Source organism: Quercus robur, chromosome 5 (assembly GCF_932294415.1).
Source record: "Quercus robur chromosome 5, dhQueRobu3.1, whole genome shotgun sequence".
In the NCBI taxonomy this organism is placed as follows: domain Eukaryota; kingdom Viridiplantae; phylum Streptophyta; class Magnoliopsida; order Fagales; family Fagaceae; genus Quercus; species Quercus robur.
Genome location: NC_065538.1, coordinates 60,138,685 through 60,158,366, shown reverse-complemented (window position 1 = coordinate 60,158,366; position 19,682 = coordinate 60,138,685). Strand labels below are relative to the sequence as shown.

The following is a 19,682-nucleotide window of genomic DNA, read 5'->3' as shown; positions in this document are numbered from 1 at the left end:
TCTTTATTCATATTTGGCCAGTAGTATCCCATGCATTGCATTCTTCTATATAGGTTGATCTTTTCTGTAATTCCACAGGCTTGGGTATGTAATTCTTCTAGCTTTAGCTTTCCTTCCTTCTCGTTGATACATTTGGACAAGATTCCCCCTGGCAACCCTCTATACAATTCCCCTTCTATCTGAGTGTAATCTTTTAGTTCTTTGATGTTCCCTTCGGGTTCTGCCTTTTTCATTTTTTTCTTTGACTTCGCTTCTCCAATCCCACTGTTTGGACTCTCCGGGGTATATCATTTGGAGGATCCTTACAAAAGAATGTTCCTGCTTTCCTATCCTTACCAGCGTGTCCCTTCCTTTGAATGGTATTTGGGATCTCAAGGTGGCGAGTGCATCAGCAAACCTGTTTTCACTTCTTTGGGTGTACTCTATGCTAAAGGTTTGGAATTCTAGATCTAGCCTTTATGCCTAAGTCCTGTAGGCTGCTAAATTTTGTTCTCGTAACACAAAGTCACCTTTCACCTGGGAAACTACAAGATTGGAGTCCCCCAACACTCTCATATGCTTTACTCCTATGCTGAGTGCTATAGTCAGCCCGGTCAAGTACGCCTTATATTCAATTGCGTTATTAGAGCATGAAAAACCAAGCTTGAAAGACAAGGGTATGGTGTCCCCATTCTCATAGCTTAGTACGATTCCTACCCCATTTAAAGTTGTTGTAGTTGACCCGTCGAATCTCATTGTCCATTTCTTTCCTAGGATCTCTGTTACTACCACCTCACTAGGGATTTCTTCACTCAGTGGGCTTTCCTCCTTTCCTGGGAACTGAGCCAGCAGATCTGCTATGGCTTGGCTTTTGACAACTTTGGGGGTTCTGATGCCTATGTCATATTGAAAGAGCAGGACTAGCCATTGTGCTATTCTTCCCGTGAGAAGGGGCTGGTGTAGGAGTGCCTTTATAGGGTGGGACTTAGTCACCAAAAGGATTTGGTGAGCTGAGAAGTACATTTTCAATCTCTGGGACGCGAAGATGATTACTAGGCAGGCTTTCTCTATTCTGGGGTACTTGGTCTCGGTGTCCTTAAGTGTCCTGCTTACGTAATAAACAGGTTGCTCGTTCCCCTGGTCATCTTCCTATGCTAGTAAAGCTCCTATTGCCTGGGAGTTTGATGCTAAGTACAACAACGGAGGTCGCCCACGCACTGGCGCCTGGAGGGTGGGCAAATGATTCATGATGTACTGAATTCTTTGGAAAGCCTCCTGTTGTTTCGTTCCCCAGGTAAACTCAGTTCCATTTTTCAACAATTTGGATAAACCTATCGTGACTGAAGCTAACCCAGGCACAAATCTCCTAATATAGGAGACCTTTCCCAGGAGGCTTTTGAGCTCCCTCATACTAGTCGGTCTTTTCATTGCGGCGATGACTGTGGCCTTGGCTGGATCTACACTTATGCTTTTGTGATGTACCAGAAACCTAAAGAACTTTCCAGCAAACACCCCGAAGGCACATTTCATGGGGTTTATGCGTAGTTTGTACTTCCTGCATATTTCAAAAACTTGCTCAAGTAGTCGGAGGTGTCCTATTCTAGTCTTTGATTTGACCACAATGTCATCTACATAATCTTCCATCTCTTCATGTATCATGTCATGAAAAATAGCTGTCATGGTTCGCTGGTATGTAGCCCTCGCATTTTTGAGGCCAAAGGGCATTACGGTGTAACAAAAGTTCCCGATTGGAGTTTTGAATGCCGTTTTCTCTACATCTTTGGCAGCCATGCGGATTTGGTTGTACCCACTGTACCCATCCATAAACGAGAACATAGAGCTTCCTGCAACTGAATCTATAAGGAGGTCGATATTGGGCAAGGGGAACTCATCTTTTGGGCATGCCTTGTTCAGGTTGCGAAAGTCCACATAGCAATGGATCCGACCATTTTTCTTCTTCACAGGCACAATGTTGGAAAGCCATTTGGGCTGTTGGATGGGTTTGATAAAGCCAGCTGTCAGCAGCTTTTTGACTTCTTGAATTATCTGAGCTTCTATCTTAGTGTGAAAGACCCTAGCCAGCTGAACTACTGACCTTATTCCTGGGTCCACATTAAGAGAATGAACTACCAATCCCGGGTCTAAACCAGGCATTTCATCATAGGTCCATGCGAACACATCTCTGTATTTTTGGAGTAAGGCCACCAATTGTTCCCTTTCTTGTGCCATCAATTGACTACTAATAAAGACTGGCTTCTGGGACCTTAGCTCGGTTCCCAAATTTATTTCCTTGAATTCTTCATCAGGTTGAATTTGGGCTTCCTTGACTGATTCTTTTGGGATTTCTTCTTGGGCCATCATGCAACTTGGTAGTCTGGGACCTTTCTACGTGATGCATTCAGGTCTCACGCACCTTCACAAACGATAAATCAACCTTCCTCTGGGTTCTCGCACCACCACACATTCTCGGGATCCTGAAGAGCTGAGCTCCCATTTTTGCCTTTTTCTTTCCAAAAGGTTTCTCAGGTCACGGGTGCCTCTTCCTCCTTCTTCTTCTTCTTCTAGGATAGGTGCCCCTGGAGTACCTGGTGCGGGGCTCTCATCATCTAGCTCTAACTCATCGTAAAACGTCGTTTCTACAAAGTTCACTTCTCCCTGGCTGAAAGGGTTACGGTTGGCAGGGATTTTCACTAGCCTCCCATTCAATCTCCCTTTAATGCACTGATGATACATAGATGGAATAAGGCGGTGTTTATGGAGCCATGGGTGTCCCAACAATACATGGTAAGATACCTTTGCATTAATCACATGAAACCTTGTCAGGGTCACTATTGGCCTTACCCTCAAGGCTAGCTGTATGTACCCTTCTGTTGATTCCACCGACCCCCCAAATCCTGTTATCTCCATGGGAGCCCCTAGGATCCTTCTGTCAACCAGGCCCACAGCTTCCAGGGTACTCAAGGCTATGAGATTGAGTGATGCCCTTGTGTCCACCAATGCTCTTTTGATTTGGACACCATTTATGGTGGCCATTAGGTAAAGGGGCCTACGGTGGTCCGAATGCTCAATCTCCATGTCCTCGTCGATGAAGGTTATTGCATTAGTTGTCTCTAGGAAAGCTCGACTAGCATGTGACTCTGCTGTGAAGCATTCCATTCCCGAATCTGCTGCTATACTCATAAGAGACTCTGTGGCCACCCTTCTTGCTTCTGGTCGAAATCCCAGTTGGTTGAATAGTGACTTGAACTTGGGATTCTTCTGGAGGGTCCTGACTGTGCTCAGGTGCAAGGATCCTTCAGATTCTCCTACTTCTGCTGGATTCCCGTGGATTACTACTGCTACCATCCCTTTCCCTTTGTGGTTAGGCAAGGGGTTCCTCTGCACTTTTGGCTCCTTCTGAGTGAGCTCCAGGGTTCCCTCTTTTAGCTTTTTGTGGAAGAGTCTATGGAGGGTCCAACAATCCTTGGTGGAATGATTAACATAATTATGGATCCTGTAAAACAAAGGGTTCTTCCTTTCTTCTTCAATTGGTGGACTGGACACAGTAAATGGCCTAACAACTCCATCTTCAATCCATTTGTCCAGGACATGGTTTAACTCCTCAGTGTACATGGGATCACTGGTGGTTCCTCGAACACCTTCCTGTCAAGCCTTTTCCTTTTCTCTCCCACCGATGGTGTCATGGCCTGGGATACTGGCATACTTTTTGCCCTCATAATCTGTGCTGTCCTTCTAGTTCTTTGTAACAGGTCAGCAAATTGCGCGATGCATAGATTTTTGAGGTTGAGCCTGTAATAAAAAAGCATGTTGGATATACAGGTTTCTACGAGCTCCTTTTCCTCGTGGTCCCCATAGCAATCTAGGGATACATCTTCAAATCTTTTAATGAACTAGACGGGATCCTCTCCAGGTCTCTGCCTTACCATCTGAAGGTTCTAGAAAGTGATCTTGTCCTCACTGGGGTAATACTTGGCGCAGAACCTCTCCATCACATACACACACATTAAGTTCAACATGCAAATTAATTGATAACATACTGGATGATGTGATGTGAATGTTGGCCACCATAGTCTAGAAGACCGGTTTCACCGGGCAAGCTGGGTGCCTAACACCTTCCCACCTTATAACATAACCTCTGAGCTTAAATCAAGGGTTAGTAAATCAAATACTTATCCATGTACTTTTTGATTTCTAGATTGTAACTAGGAAACAAGTTCATGTACTTTATCTTAGATTGTATCTAGAACCAAAGCCATGTAATTTTCCTATGATCAATGTAAATTCAATTACAAATTAATAAAATGAGGAATTTTTCAATTTTGGTTTTCTTATTTATCCCAATAATTAAATAAGTGGCAACTCCATTGTAAAACCCTTAATCTAAAGGAGAAAATATAACTAGTCGAACCTCCATTTTGAGAGGCAACAACACGACTTCACCCATTCACGTGGGTTTGGCCCAACATCATAAAAACGGGTTGGGGGTGCGGTCTCTCACAAAATACCAAAATTTACCAAAAATGGAAAAATTGGGTTAAATGCAGAATCATAAACTATTGACCTTAAAGGTTGTCCCAAAACAAGCAGGACTTTATTTTAAATTTTGAGTAAAATGTTTTTAAGGAAACATAAACTACTATAAATGGCAAAATCGTAGTTTTCAGACCCTAAATGAAGGAATTCACCATTTCCAGGAAATATCTCATGACATGGTTACAACTATTGCTCAGAAGGCCGTTTTGCTTTAGCCTACCAAATTTCATGCGATTCTGGCTCTGTCGCTCAAATGATTTTTACTAGTGCCTTTTTTCCTTGTGCAATTTTAAGCGCGCTTGAAAGTCTAGAAAGGCCATAACGGTTTGTTCTACATTAAAAATTGACTACAAGCTAACTAAAAATTGAAAATAATAGGGACCAAAATGATGGCTACCAATGATGTAGTAGGTACAAAATTGACAGTAACTCTAAAATATAAGGATCAAAATAGTATTTTTACATAAAGTTTATTACAAACTAATATGTCACCAATTACCAAAAAAATAATTTAAACATTTATTTACGGGAAATGTTAACAAACATTTAGAAACATTTTATGGAAAGATGATAAAGTAATTAACATGACCCTTAGGTAGCGTTTGGATTGCATTTTGCGTTTCAGCGTTTTGCCTCTTTCTTTCTTTCTTTTTTTTTGACCAACGCCTCTTGCACTGTTCATGGGAAATGAATAGTGCATTAAGGCAAATGAACAGTGTTTTCATCTGTGAACAGTAACCAGAAATTATTTTTTTATTGTTTTCAATTTTCAATAAAATAAGCGGTATCTAAACGCACCCTTAATTTATCAAACGATTGAAATCCACCAATTATATTAATCATCATGTCAATTTATAAGTTTTATATCGTTAGAACTTGGAATTTCTTGAACCTTTTGATATTTTCCTTGAATAGTCATACATGCTTGTATCCAAGAGATAATGTCACATAGAAAAGGACAAAGCGAGAACATGCGTGGGTGACTCTATGAGTGCCAGCCAGCCGAAGCAGTTGATAATGGATGTACTCTTTTGTATGGCTCAAGTGTGCTTGCAGAAGAATTGGCTGGAAGTTACTTGACTAAACATAATGACCTTACTAAAAAAAAACAAGTTACTTGACTAAACATAATGACCTTACTCAAAAGAAACAGAACAAAAAATAAACTTAACATAATGCCAATGATGACTTGACTGAGTTATGGCTTAATGAATGTTGTTCACAAACGCAAATGTCAGGCGGCGGATTTAAGGTATTCATATAAAACAATCTGACTTTGTACAAAAGGAAAAAAACAATTATGTCATATTATCTTTTGGCTATCATAAAAATAATATATATATATTGAATACCCTAACTTGAAAATCCAACTTTGGGTTCAACAAAAATAATTTTCACACCCAAATATAATTCTTAACCCTTAAAAATGCAAATAACAGCAATAAAAATTAGTCCAATAAGATTAGACCAAACAAAAACAAATAAACAAAATATTCAACAAAAAATTTATTCAAAAAAAAAAGTACCAAGAGAGATATTGTGGCCATGATTTCTCCTTAGTGGCACTACCTGCAACTTTGCCTCTCTCTCTCTCTCTCTCTCTCTCTCTCTCTCTCTCTCTCTCTCTCTCTCTCTCTCACACATCATTTTTAGACTGTCACTTTATTTCTCTCATTTCAGTATTCTCAGTTCTCACTTTTTCTCTCATCAATCCCTTTTTGCTCTTTCATTTTGTTAATAGAAGAAAATTGTAAGACTTCATATATTTGCAATTTTTTTTTTTTGTAATATCGATATATTCAAGGTTGCTTTTTGTAAGATTTTTTATAATTAAAGTTTCTTAATAACTACCAAAAAAATTCCTAAAGCTACCACTATGTAACTATACTATTTTGTTAAAAACATATGTCTTGGCACCCCTTCCCCAACCATTTTTTCCCATATTTTTTAATTAAGATAAGAGACATTTGAAAAGTCAAATTCTCCCTCATAAAAACACAGTTTTTGATTTCTATATTTTGGTCTTATCTTCAGCATAATCCTCAAATTTTTATGACTTTCATTTTTATCCTTATATTTCTAAAGCTATTGTCGTTCCTACCATTGTAGTTTTTTTTTTTAAATGTTATTTTTAAACTGGTAGTGTAGTCCATTAGCCATTTTGGCATTTTCTTTAAGCAAGATAACAACAAAGACTAGAATGATAGCAAATTTAAAAATATAAAGACCAAAATGAAAGCTATGAAAACTTGAGGACATGTTTTAGCCAAAAATTATTTTCTGTGATTATGGGCAAATTGAAGAATGCTACAGACAAAACAATTTTTATAATATTTTTCACTATAATTGAACTAACAAGTTTTTATTGATTCTCATATGAGCTCACCAGTGATATGACTTTTTTATCTACCAATAATAACTTGTCACCTTAAAAATGGTAAAAAAAAATTTACGAATTTTTTTTTTTGTTCTTCTAGGTATTTTCGGGCTGGCTATTAAAGATGCACTGATGTTATGTAAAATAAATTGCAGGTGAGTGCATATTTGCAATAAAAGTAAAAAACTTGGATTGCACACCAAGTATAATTGGGCTTGGACTTGGGTCTTGATTGTTGTGCCATGGAAATGAATCAATTGAGGGCTGCGATCATCCCAGTAAGCTTTTGGACCTCTTTTGCATTTTGCAGTGGTTTCAGGTCATTTATAGCCTTGATCTAGTTGGGGTTAGCCTCAATTCCCCTATGAGTAACCATGTAGCCCAAAAACTTGCCTGATCCCACGCCAAATGAGCACTTGGAAGCATTCAGGCGCAGCTTATGCTTCCTCAAGACACCAAAGGTGCTGCTGAGGTCCCCTAAATGCTCGGATACCACTTTACTCTTCACTACCATATCATCGACATAGATTTCGAAATTCTTGCCCAACTGTGGTTCGAACATTCTTGTCATCATCCTTTGATAAGTGGATCTTGCGTTATTCAGACCAAACGACATTACCTTATAGTGGTAATTTCCAGTTGGTGTCACGAAGACTGTTTTCTCCTGATCCTTTGGTGCTAACGGTATTTGATGGTAGCCTTGAAAGGCATCTAAGAAGCTCATCCGAGGATGGCCCGCTGTCGCATCCACCAGCTAGTTTATCTGAGACATAGGGAATGGGTCTTTTGGACACGCTTTATTTAGGTCAGTGAAGTCCACACAAAACTACCATTTACCACTTTTCTTTTTGACCACCACGGTATTGGCCAGCCATTTGGGGTAAAAGACCTCTTTGATTGCCCTAGCACACTTAAGCTTCGCCACTTCATCCCTAATTGCGTCGGCAGGCTCTCTTGACGGGCGACGCAGTGGTTGCTTCTTGGGTGTGATGGTCGGGTTAACATTGATGTGATGACAGATGAAGGCTAGGTCAATCTTGGGGGCATCGCAGGCATCCCCTGCAAATACATCGATAATTCTTTTAAGAAACTCAATCAGTTCCTCCTTCTCCTAAAGAGGCAGCTGAGCCCCTATCCGAAAGAATTTCTCCGGGTCGCTGCCAATGACCACCTCTTCTAAATTTTCGCATTTTGCCTCCTCGGCGGCTGTGTCAGGGGGTGAAATCGGGGTCCTTGATTGCTATAAATTCTTTTCAGCGGAGGCCGAGGATTCCGCATCAAGCTGATGTGAGACGGCCGCTATCACACATTGCCTCGCTGTGGGTTGGTAACTACGGATTTCAAGAACTTGGTCCCCCGACGGGAATTTAACATTCCGATGCAATGAGGAGGCAACAGCCCCTAAGGTATGGAGCCAAGGCCTGCCGACGATGGCTGTATAGGGAGAGTAGGTGTCCACCACAATGAAGTTCACCTCCATTATCTCTGGGCCGATCTGAATGGGCAGCCTAATCATGCCCTTTGGAATGACAAGCTTCCTGTCGAAGCTCATCAGAGGAGAGTTATAGGGCATCAAATCTTCTGGTTTTAACTCCAGCCCCTTGTAGAGGTCGGGGTACATAACCTCGGCCGCACTGCCGCCATCCACCATCACTCTTTTCATATCGTAGTCCCTGATTTTGAGGGTGAACAGCAGCGCATCGTCGTGGGGCTGGATGGTTCCGATCTTGTCCTCCTCTAAAAAACTTAAGATGGGGCGAAAGTTCATCCTGGCCCTCTTCGGCCCTAGCTGGGACTCCTCAACAGGCAGTTGAGCCACCGATAACACTTGTGCAGGGCGCGTGCCTGTTCTCCCTGGTGCGGCCACGATTACATTGATCGTTCCTGCAGGTCACCTTAGGGCAACATCCCTCTTGGCTTTTTGATGGCCTTGATGACCACTGGAATGATGCAAAAGGTGCTTCAGCTTTCCTTTCTGGACTAGCTGGTCCAGGTGGTTCTAGAGGTTGTTGCAATTCTCCGTGGTATACCCGTGGTCTTGGTGGTATCGGCAATAAAAGTTCTGATCGCGCCTCGAGGGTTCTCCCGCCATCTTATTCGGTCGCCTAAAGTATGGCTTGTTCTTGATTTTCTCCAACACTCAATGTACTGGTTCTCGGAATACGGCATTGACAGTTTGTGCATTGGTTGTTCCAGGTTGCCCTACGAAGTCCTTCCTCGGGTGATTGTTGCTATATCGGTCTAACCTGAAATCCCTCCTCTCTTGAGGGATAACCTTCTCTTTCCTCTTCCTTACAGCTAGTTTTCCTCCACTCGCTTATACTTATCGATCCGATCCATTAGTTGGCGCATACTGGTGGTGGGCTTGCCAGTCAGAGACTTCCTCAGGCAGTGATCGGATGGGAGACTATTTTTGAAAGTGATAATGGCGACGTCGTCAAAATTGTCTTCCATTTCATTGTACGTCTCCCAATATCTGTTTGAGCAGGCCTTTAGGGTTTCTCCATCATGCATGTACAGCGACAACAAAGCACTCAAAGGCCGTGGAGCTCTGCGGTTTGTAACGAAGCGGGAGCCAAAAGTTTGGGTCAGTTGCCTATACAAATCTATGGAGTTCGCCTTTAGACCATTAAACCACCTCATCGCCACTGGTCCCAAGCTAGATGGGAAAACCTTGCACATCAGCGCCTCGTTCCTAGAATGGACAGCCATACTTTGGTTGAACTGGCTCACATGCTCCACAGGGTCTGTTCTACCGTTGTAAATGGCGAAGGTTGGCTGCTGGAACCGTCGAGAAAGTACGGCCCCTTCTATGTGATGCGTGAAAGGCGACTTGGAGAGTTGATCCAATGCCCTGCTCATGGCATTATTTCCCAAGCCCCTAGGAGATGGGCTTCTGCGCCTACGCCTTTGGTAGTGTTCTTCTTCATGGGAGAAGGTCTCACTTGGGAGAGTCCTCGATCTTCGTCTATAGTCATCGTCACTTTCATCGTCGGAGGGCGTGTCAAGCCTAGAACGAGATTGCCTTTGCTGCGCATGGTGCAGCTTTCTCTTCAAATCGTCTATTTCTCGCTGCATGGCCCGCTTATCCTTCTATTTCTGAGACATATGGCTCTTAACTTCTTCTGGTTGCGGGGCCCGGTTGTTATTTTATCTCTGAAGCACGTGACTGCCTGCGCGAGAGTAGCTCTTGCTGGTTTGAGTGGTGTTTATGCTTCCCTCTTGGAACCTTCCATTCTCTTCGTTTTGATCACGCTCGGGGTTAGGAAAGTTACCTTGTTGTTGGGATTTGGCTAGTTCAGGCTGATGGGAGCCTGCTCGATGAGGGCTTAATCCTACCATGCCTGACTGTTGTCCTTACTAACACATAAGTTCTTCCCACAGACGGCACTAATTGTAGGGACCGGGTTTGAGCGCTCCTTCTATTGGATGAAAGATCTCAAGCCCAACTAGCCCAATACAATAAATTTTTAGAGAATGAGTTTAAGAACTAGGTCTTAATCTGAACCACAATCACTAGACACGGTTGTGTGTGGGCTGAATAACAAGGATATGGGTTAAAGTATGGAACTTTGTCCTTGGGTGTTTCGTTCGAGGAACTTGGTATCCTTCTTCTTCTTCTTTTTAGTACTAGGTTACAGAGGTTTTCAAGGTTGTGCAGACTGCTACAGTTTTCTCCTTTTTCTCTCCTCCCGCTCTTTTTTCCGCGATCCCCCATTCTTGGAGGGTCTCTCACATTATATACTTTTTTCCAGTCGATCTTGACCCTCCACCTGTTGATCATATAGGTCATTACTTGAGTGCTCGTCCCATCAGCCACCTTCCCAAACCCTCTGTGAGTTGTGACGACCAAGGCCGCACTGTTCAGGGGACATTTCTTCATTAATGCGGCCAGAACGTTAGTTGGGTGCATTCAATGCGGAGGTGATAGTTTCTCCTTGGATTGTTCTTGCACCATATGCCCATGGATATCCTATTGTACTTGTCCTTCTCCTGGGGGTGCTTTGGGAGGCTACTTTTGCTGGTGTGTTGTTCTCTCCTCTTGGGATTTGGGATGTCAAGAGCAGGATCGTCCTCGGCAACGTTTCCAGGCCATTTGGGCTTTCTTTGTTCGTCCTCCTTGGCGCGGGTCTTGGGCCCAGTATAAAATGGGCCAGGGTTGTCAAATTATTTGGCCCCACAGTATTCTAATAGGCATTGAATATTATGCTAAACTAGTGTGTAACCCCGTGTATATGCACGGATATATTTAAAAACAATCACAATTACATATATATAATTTAGAATCTAATTAGATCTAGACTCTTCCATTTTTGTATTCAATAATTTACTTGCCACAAAAATTAAAATATTAGATGGAACACATGCGCAAAATTGAATTACAATTAAAATTCAATTTAGAATCTAATTGAATTTAGACTCTTTAATTTTTGCACCTAATAATTAACTTGAAACACAAATTTAAAAATTAGATGAGACACATGGCGCAAAATTAGACTTCAATTTAGAATTTAATTGGATTTTCTTTTAGCTTTGGCTATATATGACATATAAACTTGAATTGTTTTTAGTTATACAAAAAAAATGCTCATTAATATAAAATCATTCAAAAATTATATTTTTTGAAGTTTACTTATATTGGACTGCTCGTTCTTTACACTAAATTAACTTATTTGACACAAAAATTTAAAAAACTTAGATTAGATGGGACACATGACACAAAATTGAACTCTAATTGAAATCTAATTTTTACATTGAATTAACTTATTTGGCACAAATATTTAAAAACTTAGATTAGATGTGACACATGGTATAAAATTAGATTCTAATTTAATTCTAATTTGAAATTTAATTGGATTTTCTCTCTGTTTTACTTATTATATATATATATATATATATATATATATAGATTAACATAGAATTTTAGAGAATCTTAAAAGTAAGATTATCTTGTGCTAGCTCCTTAAAAGAATGAAACATGTTTATGTTTTTTTTTTTTTTGGCATATTCCGAACTTTTTTTTAAAAATAATTTGATAGTTATAACAAAGAGGAGTGAGGATTTGAATCCTAATTCTTTTCATAAAGTAGAGCATACAATTCTACTCATCTACAAGACTAATTGGCATCATCAGCTGGTCTGAGATGCCATGGATGTTCCAACTAGTATGGAATTGGGGGCATTCTCATTGCAACTCACTCGTCTAGGTCGTTTAAATCAGCGTTGTTCCTCCTAATTTTCCTAGCACATGAAGAGTGCTCAGATTAATAGTTACAATAGACTTCTTAGGTGAGTATTGTTCAGGTCAGTCGGGATATTGGCTTCGTGTATTCCAACTTAGGTTTTAGCTCATGGTCCTGACAGCCCAACCGCCAAATCCATTTTGATTATGGGTTCTTATTAATATTGACGTCCCAATCCCACAAGCACAACATGTGAATGAAATATGATTGGCTAATTAATGGAGGTTTTTCTTTAAACTATTATACGATTTAATATCTTTTTCCTATAATTTAATACACAATTAGTGTTACAAAGATGTTAATTTTGCAACCATGAGAATAGATAATAATTTTGAGAAGTAATCAATTGTTTTGCTGTATAAAAGTCACTTAGCTATAAGAACTCAAATCATTCACAAAAGTGACAAAGATATAAATTATAACGCCATTGAAAAAGCAATAGGAACCCTGTGGAACAAGCTTAAAAGTTAAAACTCATGAATGAGGCATTCCAAACATAAGGATTACATTCAGATTATGATTCCACTTATAGAAGTTCATTTCAACATTATCAAAGTTCTAATTTCCCTTGAATACAACAAGCAAGGCTAAATTGCTTCCATAGGCCAAATACAATGAAAACCAACAAAAAAACAAAAGGACAAATAAAGTAACTTCAAAGTTCAAATTGCCTGTGCTTTCCTTTCACTGAAATTAGTGATGAATTTTTAGTCATAGCATTCTTATAGGTACGAAATTGGTCGTGAATGTTAAGTCTTATTATTGGCATTGAATTTCATGCTAAATTGAAATAGAATTTGAGAAATTGCTAAATATATTGTGGCTGTGTTCAAAATGTTGTGGTTGAAGAGTGTTAAATATATTATAAGTCTTATTATTGGCATTGAATTTCATGCTAAATTGAAATAGAATTTGAGAAATTGCTAAATATATTGTGGCTGTGTTCAAAATGTTGTGGTTGAAGAGTGTTAAATATATTATTAGCAACGTGATGTGTTATAGCATGTTGTATATGTTAGAGTGGATGCAAAAGGGGAAGTATAGAATAGGAATACTGAGAACATGAGGGTTACATGGTCCAGCCTTGTCGGCCTACATCCACGGAGGAATCACTTAAGGGTTACATCTTTATTATTGTGTAAAAATGTAGTACAATAACATGTATTACAATGAACCCTAACATGTGTATATATAGGTGACTAAACCCTAGACTACTAGTACAAGCAGGACTGCGCTTGGGCCTATTACATTAGGCTAATATGTTTAATATATCTCTAACACCCTCCCTCAAACTCAAGGCGGAAGCTCGATGAAGGCTTGAGATTGGATAAGCATGAGAAGATCCCTTGAAGATGTATTGAAGAATGCCATTGAAGAAACCACAATGAAGAATGTGCCAATTGACAAATTTTGGAGCTTCAAATGAAGAAATGGAATCCAGAATCAAAATCTATGTGAAAAACTAAGCAAGATAGGCCCTTGCGAAAATTTTAACTTTTGATCAAAGGTCAACGCAAAAGTCAAAGTCAATGAAGGTCAAAGTCAACAGATCTTGGTCAAAGTCAACGGTCAGTCAACGGCTACATGGTCTAGGTTGGTTTCGGGTTTTCAGGTCAAGTCATAGATCAGCTGTAGAGGTGCTGACTCATCCTAACGTGGTACTGACGTAGCTAGGGCTGACGTGAACATGCTTGCGTGGCTGTTGATGTGAAATGATGACATCGTCCATTAACGTCAGATGACATCAGCAGGGGTTCTTCGGCGTGTTGCTAGAGCATGAGTGTCCATTGACACGTGGAGGAGAAGCCAAAAACCCAGGCAGCGCGTGTAGGCGCGTGTGAGCGAGATTCACGGTCGAACTTCTCAGGTTTTGCAAATCGGCAGGCCACGAGTTTGACAAAAGTAGCGCGTGTGACCATAATCCTATCTAGGATTCAAGTTTTGTGGCGGCGCATGGAGGGGCTACTGGAATCTTGGTCGACACGTGGAGGCACGTGCAAATTCCTGTGGAGGTCGGACTTCTGGGTTTTTCTTGCAATATGCCGTGGAGCACGTCTGTGTTGTTGGTTTCATTAGGCGAAGGCTTGATGTGCACAGATTTGAAGGGTGAGTGGCACGACTTGCTTTTGAGATCAAAGACCTAGCGGCGAGGCAGCAACAGAGTTTTCTGTGGGAGCTGTGTGATGTTGTAGGCTCAGACCTGAAAGAAGGCGTGGGCACTATTGTGGATATGGATGCATTTTACTTTTATTTATTTATTATAACAATTTAAATATTATACAAAAAATAATATTCCAACAATAAGACTATACATTGTAAAAAATTTAGTAAAACAATATACATAGTTCAATATGGTTATTTTAAAAATAAACTTTATTTTTACTATAATTATTTTATAGTTTTGTAATATTTATTATTTTTAGACTAGAGTAATTAGATTTAATTCATAGCGAATAATAATAATAATAATAATAATAATAATAATAATAATAATAATAATGGTTAACCATGGTCCTCCCTCCAAAGAAATTTTTTTTTTTTTGGCTCCATCACTGCCTAAGATACCTACTAGTGGAACACCTCTATCCCCAAAAATATGTGATAATGGATATAATTGAAAATTGAGTGATGTTAGATATTGTTGATGCCCATTTTTGCAAAACTATACCCAAAGGCCCATGAGGAAGAAAACCCAATGAAAAAAGTAAGGCCCAAAGACTCACCAAGAAGATCGAAGAGCAAGAAAGTTCCAAAGAAATAAGTGCAAGTGAAAGCAATCTACAGCAAAACACAAATCTGTTGCAGAATACAAATCTGCCGCAGAATACAGATCTGCTGTATAATAAAATTCCCTGGTAGAATGGATTCGGCAGATAAAGACAAATTGGGCCCAAGACCCTTTTGATCCAGTCAACATTATTTGGCCCACAAAGGCCCAAATCCTTTTGTATAAAAAAGATAGGCGTAAAAGCTAATATAAAGAAGCACGGTGAAAAGAAACAAAGAGCAGTAGGAAGTGTCGATAGCAGGAATCACATGAAAGAAAGAAAAGCCAAACCAAAGGAAAATGATAAACGTAGCAGGAAATGCGTGAAGAAATAAGACAAAACATACAGCAGACTAAAACAAAGCTAATCTGCTACGGCAGAAACAGCGTGGGAGACAAACACAGAAGACAGTGGAGCAAGCACAGAAGGGCTAAGGCACCACCAACCTGTACCCAGCCAATACAAAGGAGGTGGGCCCACGGTCAAGGGGATTCAAAGGGTGTGGTTTAGTGGTGGGGGGAAAAGGGGGTCTATATTTGGTTTCTTGCCGTGACTTCTTTTGGGGAATATATCTTGCTGGGATAGTATCTTACCTAAAAGAAGTAATAAATGGTTGGGACCATCTGAAGCATGCCATAGAGCTAGGTAGTGAGGTAAAGGTATATAGCAGGAACAAACAAAAGGGAATTTTGTCGTGAGATGGGTAGTGGTACAGCAGACATGAACTGAACAATGGCAGTGGTTTGGGCAACCAATGGGTGAGTAGGTAATCTTGAAAGGATGCTCACAACAAACCAAAAACAGTTGGTGAAGCCCTAGGGGTAAAAGGGAGAAATCTCATTGAATCAGTTTGCTATAAAAGGAAGGTAACCAGGTAGAAAAAAGGGACGAAATGGAGGAGAAAAAACAGAGGAAGAAAAGGAAAAACACTAAAAGAGGGAGACCCAATGGAGGGAAGTACTTAAGGAGGGAAAACTCATGGTAAGAGAGTAGTAAGCACCCAGAGAGAGGTACCCAGGAAAAGAAAAGACCAAAAAGGGGGAACAACCCACGGTAGGAGAGTAATAAGAAACTAAGAGTAAAGAAAGAACGGAGAGAAAGAAAGAAGTGGTAAAACAAAGAGAGAAAATACGGCAGGAATAGGGGCATGCATCAATAGACCATCTTTTCCCTCCCTCTTAGCAAACCCGCTCTTTGATGTCCTCAAAAGTAATAGCTAGTAGCCATTTAAGCCTATTCTCTAAAATGCACAACTTTGATGGCAAAAGCCTTTGACAAGGTTGTTCAAGTTGGGGTTTGGGTTCTTTCTTGGTTTACTTATTCTATGGGAAGATTCAATACTTGATTTTGATTACAAATATATTTGATTTATCTCATTATAAATTATATCTGCTGTATTTAGTCATCTTGCCGTAGCACGTTTTTATCAAGTCTGATGCATCAGTTGTCCTGCTGTGGTATCTTTACTTTTTATACTAGTTATTCTGCTGTAGCACCTTTTCATTATATTTATCATGTTAGTTATTATACTTGCTAAACCTTTTCTGCGGAAGCTTTCTTCTTTATTTTTTATTACGTGTTCTACTTTTGACACAAACTAATCATTATCCTGCCATAAGTATATATATACATATATCTTGTTTCTTATGTTTTGCAAAATATATTTTATATATGTATATGTGAATACGTATAAGTATATATACTCATATATGTATGTATATATTTGAGAATATACTAACTCATTTAAACTAACATTTGTTTGATGGATATTTTCTTTGGGCTTTAGATTTGTTTATGTGCAGGAAGTAGAAAAGTATTTCTGCAGTAAAAACAAAGAGTAGTCATTCACATTGCAAAAGGTTTTACTACACGGCAAAAGGCTTTAAAGTACAACAGACAGATTTAAAGTACAACAGACAGCTTTAAAGTACAACAGACAGCTTTAATGCACAGCAGACAGCTTTATTGCACAACAGAAGGCTTTACGGCAGAAAACTTAAATGCACAGCAGACAACTTCAATGCATAGCAAAAAGTTATATTGCACAGCAGGAAGTTTTATTGCACAGCAGAAAGTTTTGCTACATAGCAAAAAAGTCAGTCATGCGGCAAAAACTGGAGAAAAGTTCCTTTTGCGGCAGAAATTGGAGAAAAGTTCCTTTTGCAACAGAAACTAGAGAAAAGTTACTTCTGTGGCAGAAACAGAGGATAAGCACCACATTCTGCCTGCCCTAAGCGTGCTCCTAGCAAACAAGACATAGTTTGCGCATAAACGAGACCAAATTGAGTTGCAGTTGGACTGGTCTCAACTCCCTTACTCAAAATACTCGGGCCCAATACTGTAGGAGGCAGCCCAACCCACTTTAACCATAAAAAGGCCCACCACAAATATATTAAATTTAGGCGAAAATATTATTTTATTCCCTACATTTTGGCATCATTGTCAAATTGGTCTTTTTTATTTTCAACTTTCAGTAATCTAGTCCTTACCATTAACTCACTAACAAAAATTTATGTTGCAAAAGCCTGAATAAAGCACTCTCTTTAATGGACAAAATCTAAATGGTTAGTTTTTGGGTAGTAAACCTTGAGTCCACGAGAGATTTCCTAAATTCATGAGATAAACTAGAATCTACCAGAGAAAAGTTTAAGAAAACTCTGTAATTTTATTAATAATAGTTTATTCTGCCTCTGACGACTACAAAACATATAAATATTGAGAAAAAAAGTCTAAAACCCTAATTTACACTAATTATACGATTAAATGACAAAATATGTTGACACCCTATTTTGCAACCTGCATTTAACCTCACAAGGAGGGTAAAAGGGTAATTTCACCTTGGAAATATGCATCTTGATTCTGGTCATTAAATCCTTAATCTCATTTCACCAAAATGACTTTGATGTTGTAACGATCAAATCGACTGGTCATAAGCCCTAATCGGACCACCAAATTGAAAGTTATCATCAAATCAAGTTTTAATGATCAGATGCACTATCACAAATTGAGTCCGACTATATGTGATTATGAATAATTGATTTCAATTGGTTATAAGTGTAATCAATTTGAGACAATGATGTGTCATAATTTGATTGATTATAACTACATTTTATGGTGATGTTGCATACACCTAATTAATTAGATAGTTAAACATTAATTATTCAATGAGTAATTTGTGAAATTATCTTTTAATTATAGTAAATTTGGAACCAATTAAGTTTGAAATGGGAGCGATTGAAACCACTTAATGTTAATTGGGAGCTAATTTGGGACCTATTAATATTAATTGTGCTGAAACCATTTCTAACAATCGACCTCTGCTCACCATTTTATCGATATCTCTCAGAATATTTTGAATTTGTGAATGAGGTTAATTTTCCCAGAAACTAGACATCCAGGGCTTCAATTTGAGCATAAGAATGAGACAATTCTAGTCAGAATTGAGTTAGATATGATTTTTCGAATTTGGCTTTATAAGCTATTACAGCAGTTACGGGAAAACCGAACTTTGTTTACTCCTCATTCTCATCAATCTTCACATTTAATGCACCAGATTTCCCCAAAGGCTAAAATGAGGTCTAGGTTTATGATTCTTTGTCAACCCTCATTAAATAGCCTTCCATTCATATTTCCTCCACCACTACTATATAAACCCACATCTCCTTCATTCCAAGACACACAAAAGAAACTCCCTCTCTTCCCCTCTCTTAAGTTCTAATGAAGTTGAATAGTCTTATCATATTTTGATCTTCTTAAGACATAAGATATCGAGTGAAATTCACTCTTCCTCTCCTAACTCTTCTTTTCCTCCACCCTTAGAACCTCTACCAAGAGTCTCCTTCTCCACCATATGGATATTGCATAAAGGTATAATCCCCTTCCCTAACTGTTTGTTTATGTTGCCATGATGAGAATTTAAGATTAAAGCATGATAATTCCCTTGAATAAATTTAAATTTTCTTAATTGTTCTTATGTGTTCTTCACATGTTCTTGGTTGTTCATCACATGTTCATTCATATCACTAGATTTAATCTTAAATCCACATCAAAAATATGAAAAACATGTTTGTTTAATAATTCTTTCAAATCCTTGAATCTAGATTATCACCATCCATACACATTCACTAGAATTTATTTTTTTCAATCATTAATAAATTGAATTAGGGTTTATGACATACACATACATTAAATTCAACATGCAAATTAATTGATAACATATTGGATGATGTGATGTGAATGTTGGCTACCATAGTTTAGAAGACCGGTTTCATCGGGCAAGTTGGGTGCCTAACACATTCCCACCTTGTAAAATAACCTCCGAGCTTAAATCAAGGGTTAGTAGATCAAATACTTATCCATGTATTTTTCGATTTTTAGATTGTAACTAGAAAACAAAGTCATGTACTTTATCTTAGATTAAATCTGGAACCAAAGCCATGTAATTTTCCTATGATCAATGTAAATTCAATTACAAATAAATAAAATGAGGAATTTTTCAATTTTGGTTTTCTTATTTATCCCAATAATTAAATAAGTGGCAACTCCATTGTAAAACCCTTAATCTAAAGGAGAAAATATAACTAGTCGAACCTCCATTTTGAGAGGCAATAACACGACTTCACCCATTCACGTGGGTTTGGCCCAACATCATAAAAATGGGTTGGGGGTGCGGTCTCTCACAAAATACCAAAATTTACCAAAAATGGAAAAATTGGGTTAAATGCAGAATCATAAACTATTGACCTTAAATGTTGTCCCAAAACAAGCAGGACTTTATTTTAA

The 19,682-nt window shown here is 38.9% G+C and overlaps 3 protein-coding genes across 3 annotated transcripts; all 3 read right to left on the bottom strand.

Moving 5' to 3' along the window:
• Positions 1-462: 462 nt before the first annotated feature.
• LOC126728470 (uncharacterized) lies at positions 463-1,002 on the bottom strand. Its single transcript, XM_050434283.1, has one exon. It carries the CDS (start codon positions 1,000-1,002, stop codon positions 463-465), a length of 540 nt encoding a protein of 179 aa, XP_050290240.1.
• Positions 1,003-7,226: 6,224 nt separating this feature from the next.
• Positions 7,227-8,657, bottom strand: LOC126728468 (uncharacterized). Its single transcript, XM_050434282.1, has 3 exons — positions 8,225-8,657; positions 7,727-7,948; positions 7,227-7,627 (listed from the first exon to the last, which is right to left on the bottom strand). The coding sequence occupies exons 1-3, from the start codon at positions 8,655-8,657 to the stop codon at positions 7,227-7,229; spliced, it is 1,056 nt and encodes a 351-aa protein (XP_050290239.1).
• A 530-nt stretch (positions 8,658-9,187) lies between these two features.
• On the bottom strand, positions 9,188-9,967 carry LOC126728467 (uncharacterized). The gene has a single exon (XM_050434281.1). It carries the CDS (start codon positions 9,965-9,967, stop codon positions 9,188-9,190), a length of 780 nt encoding a protein of 259 aa, XP_050290238.1.
• Positions 9,968-19,682: the final 9,715 nt, after the last annotated feature.